This window comes from Gekko japonicus, unplaced genomic scaffold, assembly GCF_001447785.1.
Source record: "Gekko japonicus isolate JY-2015 unplaced genomic scaffold, Gekko_japonicus_V1.1 scaffold2985, whole genome shotgun sequence".
Lineage (NCBI taxonomy): Eukaryota > Metazoa > Chordata > Lepidosauria > Squamata > Gekkonidae > Gekko > Gekko japonicus.
In genome coordinates this window covers 55,115-66,086 of record NW_015173227.1, presented here as the reverse complement: position 1 = coordinate 66,086, position 10,972 = coordinate 55,115, and the positions used below count along the sequence as shown (strand labels likewise).

The 10,972-nt window shown below is 49.0% G+C and overlaps 1 protein-coding gene across 1 annotated transcript in view; it reads right to left on the bottom strand.

Annotated features, from left to right (window-relative positions):
* SETD2 (SET domain containing 2) overlaps positions 1-10,972 on the bottom strand; it is a gene marked incomplete at its 5' end in the record, with an annotated part of 82,919 nt that overhangs the window by 18,893 nt on the left and 53,054 nt on the right. The window contains 2 exon segments of the mRNA XM_015422740.1: positions 6,778-6,950; positions 9,966-10,014. Of these exon segments, the coding sequence (XP_015278226.1) occupies positions 6,778-6,950; positions 9,966-10,014 (222 nt within the window).

Sequence of the window (10,972 nt, the reverse complement as noted above, 5' to 3'; positions counted from 1 at the left end):
TGTCGTATCTGGGGGAGGAGAAGGGGGGGGAGTTATTTATTTATTAGATTTATACCCTGCCCTCCCTGTCGAAGCAGGCTCAGGGCGGCTTACATAAAATTTTTAAAGCCTAAAGTGCTATACAACATAAAACCTAAAGTGCTATACAAGTGCTATACAACATAAAACCCAAAGTGCTATACAAGGGATTCCAATGTAGCAGCGGACAGTGCTCCAATATTTCCATATCCGATATTTCATAACGGGAGTCAGTCAATGCAACAGTAATGATGGAAAGGATCCCAGGGAAGGCTCTGATGTTATATCCAGATGTTAAATGTGGTCAAATGTCTCGTGGAAGAGCTCCGTCTCGCAGGCCCTGCGTAATTGTAGTAAGTCTGTCATCCACCCGTGCTGCTGTACTTATTCTATTGGTACGGGACTTGTGGAGAACACGTGGAGAATGGTGGCTAAGGAGAGGTCTACCTAGAAGACCCCCACGTTTCAAGTCTCATCTATGAACTAAGCAGCGAGTTACTTCTCCCGTGAGTCTCAGGGGCCTGCCCTACTGGAAATATAAGGACTATGCTACTGGCAGGCATCAGAAGGTGATTGCAAGGACTACTGAAATCATGGACGTGAAGTGATTTAGGACAGAAGAAGAGCCCTCCAGGATCTGCTCAAGTCTAGCATTCTGTTCACACAACGACAGATCGGCTGCCTCTAGGAAGCCCATAAACAGAAAGACGGCAACAGCCTCCCCAGCAACTAATACACAGAAGCAAACTACCTCTGGCGGGAGAGAAGGCAGCATGGCATAGCCCGACCATGTCAGAACTCGGAAACTAAGCAGGGTCAGTACTTAGGTGGAAGGCCAGGAAGAGCTTTCCCTACAAGGAACTGGATCCCCAGATCTCCTTTGATTCCCCCATTTTCTTTTGTTCAAGTTTCTACTGCCAAGATTTGAAGGACACAGTGTTACCAATGCAAAAAAACCCCCTCTATTAACCCCAAATTCTATTAGGGGTATGTGGGGGGGGGGATTGTGTTTCCCCCCCTGGATTCGGATGTACTGGACCCGAATTTTTTCGGGGATACCGAAAAAGACCCTAATACCAATACCAGTATTGTATAGATACCTGAAAATTTTCGGGATTTCCAAAAAATTTTGGGTCCATTATATCCTATGGGGCCATGTCAATGGCAAAAATCTTCTCACAAATCTTCAGGGGGCTGGGGGGAAGGAGGTGGTTTGAGGTAGAAGCACTAAATTTGCACTGTAGCTGCTGGAGTCTCTCCCCAAAAGACTCACAACGTTTTGAAAAGACTGGACCAGGGGGTCCAATTCCAGGGGCATCCAAAGAGGGTGCCCTCAATTCATTGTTTCCTATGGGGATTCTATGCTGCGGCTTTTCCAGCCTGTTCAGCAGCAGAATAAGTGTCAGGCCGACAGAACGCTTCCTGAGAGGTATTAGTTGGAAAAGCTCATGGCTTTTTATAGGCAACGGCTTCTTAATCAGTTCCACTTGCTCTGGACCTTGCTTGAGACCTTGTCGATTTGTATTTCAGGAACACACTGCAGAAACTGACAACTGTTTTTAAGGTTATTATACACTCTAGAAGCCCCCCACCCCATCCACACCCTTTCAAAGCAGTTTTTGTAAAAAAAAAAAAGGGGGGGGGAGTTAACTAATGCAACAGAATGCAGTACTCCTTTAGAGAGGGGCAATTTGCCTCCCCCATTTAAAAACCAAGCTTCTAGCCCTTAAGACTCGCGTGAAGGCCAAGTATGGAAGCAACAGGACGATAACCTGGTGAAAGTGAAGGGCCAAACTAAACAGGGCAAGGCGGTGGTGGGGGTGTCATGACTGGATATGGAACTCACCTCTCCCCTGCCCCTTGCAATTCTTTGCCCCAAGGGCTGAGGGAGAAGGTCCTATGTGGCTCCGGGTGGGCAGCCTTGAAAGTCTGTAGTAGGTGCTATAGAGATAGCTGACTGTTTTCCACCAAGGACATGGAACAACTTGGGGGTGGGATCAATTTAAACTGAAAGGGGGAGAATTAATACTTCCCTTGTCTGGCTCTGATCTATCCTCTCCCCCACCCCCACAGCTTCTTTTAATTGTAAATCCCCCCCCCCCCAAATCATCACTCAACTCTCACTATCTTCCCTAGTTTGGCCCTAAGTTTTCAGGAAGATAAAAAGAGTAGGGTTGTCAGCCACCCTCTCACCCCTCTCACATGAAGGAGGAGGAGGAGATTGGATTTATACCCGGCCTTTCCCTTGGAGTCTCAGAGGGGCTTACAAACTCCTTTCCCTTCCCCACAACAGACACCCTTGTGAGGTAGGTGCGGCTGAGAGAGCTCTCCCGAGGACTGCACTTGAGAGAACAGCTCTGTGAAAACTACGGCTTGCCCAAGGTCCTCCAGCAGCTGCAAGTGGAAGAGTGGGGAATCAAGCCTGGTTCTCCCAGATTAGAGTCCGTGCACTTAACGACTACACCAAACCAAGAGAAGCAGACTCAGTTTTGCAAAATAAGCCAATATATTTAGATTTATAGCTGGCTCGGTCCCAAAGAGCAACAACACAAAACTCAAGACTACCAAGAGACAGCGTGGCACTACAGTGGTTAAAGTGTCAGATTAGGACCTGGGAGATCCTGGTTTGAATTCCCACTCGTGCCATGGAAGCTTGCTGGGTGACCTTGGGCCAGTCAGATCTTCTCAGCCTAACCTACCTCACAAGGTTGGTGTGAGGATAAAACAGGGGAGAGCAGAATGGTGTTAGCCCCTTTGGGTCCCCACAGGGGAAGAAATGCAGGATATAATTAAATACGTAAATTAATAAGTAAATAAATAAACCATGTCCTGAACATAAGAACATAAGAGAAGCCAATGTTGGATCCGGCCAAAGGCCCATCCAGTACAACACTCTGTGTTACACAGTGGCCAGAAATACCAGGGGCCCTCAGGAGGTCCACCAGTGGGGCCAGGACACCAGAAGCCCTCCCACTGTTGCCCCCCCCCAAGCACCAAGAATACAGAGCATCACTTGCCCCAGACTGAGAATTAAGAACATAAGAGACGACAATGTTGGATCAGGCCAGTGGCCCATCCAGTCCAACACTAGAAATACCAGGGGCCCTCAGGAGGTCCCCACCAGTGGGGCCTGAAATTTCCCTACCCTTTTCACAATTCCCTGCACAATCCTAAAGCAAGCCCAAACGGATATGTCGTGCAAGTCTTTGATTTCAACTCAGTGGAAAGGAGCTCCAGCATTTTCGGGAGGATTGGGAGAAGAAGAACCAGACACGAAAGTTTCCCTTCTAGATATCCATGGTTAAATTCCGTACTTAACAAGATCACAGAATTCCATTTCCCCTGGTGCACAACTCCGGGGCATTTCCCCTAACAGAGCACATACAAGATTTGGTTCAAGGGTTTTAGCCACCCTAAATGAAAAGGCAAGGAAAACAAACAGGTGGCAGCCTAACGAATAAAATAAATAAATTGAAAGGGTGGAATATTAGATCCCAGACGGTTTTGCAGGGGCATCAACCAACACAAGCACCTGAGTATTTTGACGACCGTCTGAAGGTCTATTTATGCATCATTTACAAAATTTATATCCCGCCTTTCCGGTTTCACAAGGGCCACCGAGGCAGTGAACGAATTAAAACATATGTGATAAAAACCACATTATAAAACCGTTAAAATGGCCTTTCCCCAAAAAACAAGCTTCACTAAGACAAAATTTAAAACCGAACTAAAACGCATGAAAAACATAAGATCATCAATTAAGACACGGTAACGTCTCCTTTTCTGAGACATGATTGCCATAAACTGTAACAACAAAACGAAACAAAAACCCCCTCACTGTTATGGAAGCACCAGTTGGCCCTGAAGAAATATTATTTATTTACTTCACCGATCATCCACCTTCCTTGTCCAGATTCAAGGCAGATTAAAGGTAAAGGTTCCTTTGCTCGAAAGCCGGTCGAATCCGACTCTAGGGTTGCGGTGCTCATCTCCGTTTCAAAGCCGAAGAGCCAGCGCTGTCCGAAGACGTTTCCGTGGTCATGTGGCCGGCATGACTAAACACCAAGGCACAGGGAATGCTGTTACCGTCCCACCGAAATGGTCCCTATTTATCTACTTGCAATTTCTTGCTTTCGAACTGCTAGGTTGGCAGGAGCTGGAACTAGAGACAGGCGCTCACTCCGACATGCGGCGCACTCAGGTCTCGAACTGCTGAACTACCGACCTTCCACAGCCTGCAGTTCAGCGTCTTAACCACTTGAGCCACCGCAGCGCCTATGGTTCATGGAGGGAAGGCCAGATGAAACAAACAAACAAAAAGGATTCACCCGCTTGCGGGCGATGGCAACAGAAGGCGACTGGCGAATCTCCCTGGGGAAGGGAGTTCCAGAGCGTTGGTGCCATTGTTAGCTAGGCCTCTGCATAGTCCTGGCTGCCGTAAGAGAGAGAGAGAGAGTGTGTGTGTGTGGGGGCAACTAAGGAATGCCTACTTTTGTTTCTGCTGTGCCTTCCCTGGTTCTATCATCTCTGTACCTTAAGCTGTATGACCCTTGAGTGCCTGGTATCTTCTTCCCCCTGGGAAGAGTTACTTTGGCGGGCTTCTCCCTGCTGCCTGACTGGCTGGGGGGCCATCAGGGGATCCACCTCGAATAATGCCTATCTGCTGGCTTCGCACGCTTTCTCTTTAGTTCTAACACGAAGCAGTTAAGACACCTGCATACTGTCAATAAACTTTTATATCCTCGAATGGACACTGTTGGGAACAGATCGCTCCAGGAGTCTGGCAGCCACAACCGAGAAGGGCCCTCTCCTGGATTGCTGTCTGCCTAACCTCACAAGGTGGGGGGGCACCTGGAGCAGGGCCTCCAAAGATGACCGTAGGGACGGACAGGTTCCTAAGGAATAGGCAGTCCTTCACATACGCTGGTCCCAAATCATGCAGGGCTCTGAAGGTCAACGCCAGCGCCTTGGATTGTGCCTGGAAACAAACTGCCCTTGAGAAGTGTTTGGAAACCTCAGTTGGTGAAGAACGCTGCAGCCAGAATGTTGGGACCATAACACAGCAGTCTTGGCCCATCTACACTGGCCCCCAGTTTGTTTCCAGGCACAATCCAAGGTGCTGGTGTTGTCCTTCAGAGCCCTGCATGATTTGGGACCAGCGTATGTCCTTAGGAACCTGTCCGTCCCTACGGTCATCTTTGGAGGCCCTGCTCCAGGTGCCCCCCACCACCACCTTGTGAGGTTAGGCAGGCAGCAATCCAGGAGAGGGCCCTTGTCGGTTGTGGCTGCCAGACTCCTGGAGCGATCCGTTCCCAACAGTGTCCATTCGAGGATATAAAAGTTTATTGACAGTATGCAGGTGTCTTAACTGCTTCGTGTTAGAACTAAAGAGAAAGCGTGCGAAGCCAGCAGATAGGCATTATTCGAGGTGGATCCCCTGATGGCCCCCCAGCCAGTCAGGCAGCAGGGAGAAGCCCGCCAAAGTAACTCTTCCCCCTCCACATTCAGAGGCACTAAGCCTCTGAATTCCAGAACCAGGAGGCAACATCAGGGGAAGGTCTAGGCCTCTCTGCCCTGCTGTTGGCCGTCCAGAGGAACCGGTCTGCCACTGTGTGAGACATGATGCGGTACTAGATGGGCCTTCATTGGTCTGATCCAGCAGGGCTCTTATGTTCTTATGACAGTTTATGTGTTTCAACTTCAGCCTTTGTCATAAGCTACTTTGAATAATATCTGCAAAATCAGGCTATAAATACTTGAAAGGCCTGATTGGTTTAATTCAGACCTCCCTCAAGCCATGGTCTTGGGCCCACCACTGTTTAGAACCCAAACTATAGTTTCAGCCCCACCGAAGTGGTACCTATTTATCTACTTGCAATTTCTTGCTTTCGAACTGCTCGGTTGGCAGGAGCTGGAACTAGAGACGGGAGCTCACTCCGTCATGCGGCAACTCGGGTCTCGAACTGCTGAACTACTGACCTTCCTCAGCCTGCAGTTCAGCGTCTTAACCACTTGAGCCACCGCAGCTCCAGTGGCACCTTTAAGACCAACAAAGTTTAATTCTGGGTATATGCTTCCGTGTGCTTGCATACGAAAGCTTATATCCAGAATTAAATTTTGTTGGTCTTAAAGGTGCCACTGGAGCTGCGGTGGCTCAAGTGGTTAAGACGCTGAACTGCAGGCTGAGGAAGGTCAGTAGTTCAGCAGTTCGAGACCCGAGTTGCCGCATGACGGAGTGAGCTCCCGTCTCTAGTTCCAGCTCCTGCCAACCGAGCAGTTCGAAAGCAAGAAATTGCAAGTAGATAAATAGGTACCACTTCGGTGGGAAGGGAACAGCGTTCCGTGCGCCTTGGTGTTTAGTCATGCCGGCCACATGACCACGGAAACGTCTTCGGACAGCGCTGGCTCTTTGGCTTTGAAACGGAGATGAGCACCGCAACCCTAGAGTCCGACTCGATTGGCTTTCGAGCAAGGGAACCCTTACCTTTTTTAAAGGTGCCACTGGACTCAAACACAGTTCTAGGGCCCATCAGTACAGACATCAGGCCAGCCCACAGCTATGATTTATCAAATTCGCCTGGTGTGACATTTGTAGCAAACTGTAGTTGGGGTCTTTGGAAAGGAACCCCAAGAACACCCTCCTACTCTGGCAGCTGCTTCCCCTTTGCACAGCATCACTCCCTGCAATTTCCTTACTGCTCAGAATAAGAAGATCGGAGCGTTAAGCCCTTAGCTGGAGAAGTACAACAAAATCCAGACTTGCCGGTCATCTGGCCGCTTCGTGCCTCGCTCGTACGCCGAAGGGGGGGACAGAGAGTCTCTCCGCTTTTTCTTTTCTTTGCTTTGGCTTCGTCTTTCAGGATCTCGCTCCCTGCTCAGGTTTTTCGGGGTAGCGGCTGGGTCTCGACCTGTTGTCTCTCGCCCTCGCTCTGCTGTAAGAAACAGGCGGGAGACATTAGCTACAGTATCGGCTGTGTGTCTAGCGCTACCCAGATGGGGTCAGAGACAAGCCTTGTCACCAAGAGACAGAAAAATAGTGCAATACTGGGCTTGATCCAGCTGAAGTGGAATATTTCTAAGCCCCACCAAAGTATGCATTTCACTCTCTTGAAGAAATCGATTTTTTAATGTATGATGTACTTTGCAAAGCTTGCTTTTTTAACCCCCACAATGATGCCATTTAATATAAATTTGCTCCCCCCTGCCCCAATTTATACTACAAAGCCTCAACATTTGGCAAAACTGAAAGCATGAACCAGGAAAGCAAAAAAAAATTTAAAAAAAATCACGTCGAACAGCAACAAACTGAAAAATCTGTTTTCAATCTTTGCAGACTTGGCTAAATTTGCAGGATAAAGGGTACAAAACATACAAAGTAACTTTGGAGGCTTCATAAATGCTTTTGGTTCTTTTGTTCCACAGTAAATAGGCTAATATTACTAATTATAAACCTTCCTGAACTTTATAGCAGCCTTGTACTTCAAAGAAGATGCTTATTTTCACTGGAGACGGAGGAACAAAGGCAGACACAGAGAATCATCTAACTTAAGGATACTCACAGCAAAATCCAGGGCATGTTCGCTCAGACACGTGACTACCATCAAATCAGAGAAGATACTCCCAAGTTCCAAGTTAGGTACCTCCAGTGTTTTTGACAATTTAAACATGTCCATGGAAGTCTGGTTTGCACTCGACCATAACATTAAAGGGGGGGGGGGAATAAGTCTTTCCCCCAGACCGTTTTCTCAACCTCAGCTGTCCTTGAAGACCCACATATTCGAAGGGGTGTCTCCCTTCCATATATCCCCGTGTGCCAAATACAGTCGTCTGGAACCAACCAGAGTACTCGGACGGGAGACCACCAAGGAAGTCCAGGGTCACTATGCAGAGGAAGGCAAGGGCGAACCCATCTCTGGACGTAGCTTGCCTTGAAAATGCTACGGGGGGTCAGCGCGGGTTGGCTGGCACTTGATGGCACTTCCCGTCGCCACCACCGGACCTTGCTTTGCCCTGACCTGGACTGTCCAGGCTAGCCCAACCTCATCGGATCCCGGAATCCAAGCAGGGGGGTGCCCTGATAAGTACTCGGATGGGAGGACCAACGAGGAAGGCCAGGGATGCTGCACGGAGGCAGGCAACGGCAAGCCACCGGAGAGCCAGTTTGGTGTAGTGGTTAAGTGCGCTGACTCTAATCTGGGAGAACCGGGTTTGATTCCCCACTCCTCCACTTGCACTTGCTGGTGTGACCTTGGGTCAGCCACAAGCTCTGGCACAGCTGTCCTTGGAAAAGAGCAGTTTCTGTCAGAGTTCTCTCAGCCCCACCCACCTCACAGGGTGTCTGTTGTGGGGAGGGGGAGGGAGAGGGGTTTGTAAGCCGTTCTGAGACACCTTTGGGTAGTGAAGGGCCATGGGGTATAAATCCAATCTCTTCTTCTTCTTCTTGGCTAGAAAAGCCTACGGGGTCACCTTAGGTTAGAGGTGACTTGGCGGCACTTTCCACCACCAAGACTTCACTCAACTCGCCCATATCCTCACCAGTGTCCCCTCTAAGCTGTGGAGTCTTGTGAGCAAAACTTCTACTCTGTGAGCTACTGGCATGAAATTTGTGAGCAAGCGATTTGGCTACTGGATAGATTAGTTGGCCCTGGAGTCATCCTACCTGAGCCACGACAAAAATGTGAGCTGGAGGCTAAAAAACTGTGAGCTGGCTCACACTAACTCAGTTTAGAGGGAACACTGATCCTCACCAGTGTCCCCTCTAAGCTGAGTGAGTGTGAGCTAGCTCACAGTTTTTTAGCCTCCGGCTCACACATTTTTTTTGTCTCCGCTCAGGGAGGATGGGGCTCCGGAGCAAACTGATTGGTGCAGTGGCCAAATCGCTCGCTCACCACTTTAATGCCAGCAGCTTACAAAGGAGGGTTTTTGCTCACAAGAACCCACTGCTTAGAGGGAGCATTGATCCTAACCAATAACACTATTACTCCTGCAGAGTGCAGGGGGGTTGGACTAGATGACCGGCAAGGTCCCTTCCAACTCTAACGTTCTATGATTCGATGATTCATGCATAAAACACTTCCAAAGAACAGTGGCTATTTTCCCACACAGAAAACAAAGGAGCAATGAGATGACATCTTTTAGCACCTCTGCAAGCTTTTCCTCCTCTAACTAGAGCAACACTGGAAAGAGGGCCAGTAGCAAATATTGAGGATATGCCAGACAATGAAGAAGAAGAGATTACATTTATACCCCGCCCTTCACTACCCGAAGGAGTCTCAGAGCAGCTTATAATCTCCTTCCCCTCCCCACAACAGACACCCTGTGAGGTCGGTGGGGCTGAGAGAACTCTGACGGAAACAGAAGAAGACGAAGACGGAGAAGACGGAGGAGGAGGAGGAGGAGATTGGATCTATACCCCAACCCTTCACTACCCGAAGGAGTCTCAGAGTGGCTTACAAACTCCTTCCTTTCTCCTCCCCACAACGGACACCCTGTGAGGTAGGCGGGGCTGAGAGAGCTCTCTTGAGAACTGCCCTTGAGGGAAACAGCTCTGAAAAAGCTTGTAACTGACTCAAGGTCACACCAGCAGCTGCATGCGGAGGAGGAGTGGGGAATAAAACCTGGTATTCCCAGATTAGAGTCCACTCTCCCCTAACCACTACACTACACCAAAAAGTATTCGCCCGCTGGTGAAAGACGCCAATAGAACGAGACAGACTAATGTCCATGGGGAAGGAGTTCCAAAATGTTGGTGCCACAACTGAGAATTTCTGGAAAGGCTGCGCTGGTGCGTGAGCTCCCTCAAGATCTGCTGAAATATGCCTCCACAGTCTAAACCACCTGGGGCACAATCAGTTCTAAGTTCCCACAGTCAACACGCACAGACTGTGTCACCCAGTTAACTGATCAGTTGGTTTTATTGTAAAGATCAAGCATTGCTGAGTACATACCACTGGTCTCTTTCTCCACTTGACTCTTCTTTGGGATCCTGTACACCTCCTGCAGAACAGACCACAAGAGCAAAGTAAGGGTTGGGTGTCAATGGAGGCCAATACATACACGGGTACGAAGATACAGTTTTGATGGTTGCACGACTATTACAGAACACTTTCAGCTGCCACGCTGTGCCAATGCCCGAGTGTTTTCTACAAGAAAGGTAAATTAAGGGGGGGGGGAGTTCCAGGCAACCTTGCCTCCCCCCTCATCCCCTAGAAGCAGCAGCACAATTTCAGATGTCACTTATCCAAACGACACACTGGCACAGGTCCTGACAGCTTTTGTTCGGAAGGTGCCAGGCCTTTTGGCTTCCAACATTTGCAACTTAACGGACAAGGTCTGAAGTGAGAGAGCAGGAAAATATTGTCCATAACAGTTCCTTTTTTTAATCAATCAGGATCGATGGGGCAGGATTTTTACTACAAGAAAGGTAAATTAAGGGGGGGGGGGAGTTCCAAGCAACCTTGCCTCCCTCCTCGTCCCCTAGAAGCAGCAGCACTATTTCAGACGTCACTTATCCAAACGACACACTGGCATAGGTCCTGGCAGCTTTTGTTCGGAAGGTGCCAGGCCTTTTGGCTTCCCACATTTGCAACTTAACGGACAAGGTCTGAAGTGAGAGAGCAGGAAAACATTGTCCATAACAGTTCCTTTTTTTAATCAATCAGGATCGATGGGGCAGGATTTTTACCACGCATCCTGCGATTTTGTCATGTATATTTTAAATCGGGGGTCCCCCAACTTTTGGGCCTGTGGGCATCTCTGGAATTCTGACGCAGCGTTGGTGGGCGCGCAGCCACAAAATGGTTGCCGGGAGAGGTGGAGAAAGCAACAGAATGGCTGCCACCGCCGACCTTTAGCCACACAGTGAAGATCCTTGTGCCGTGGCGGCAGCTGCTGCCAAGCTAACATTTTAAAAAATCTGCAAAGCCAATCAAATCTCCAGTGGCCCGCCAGAAGC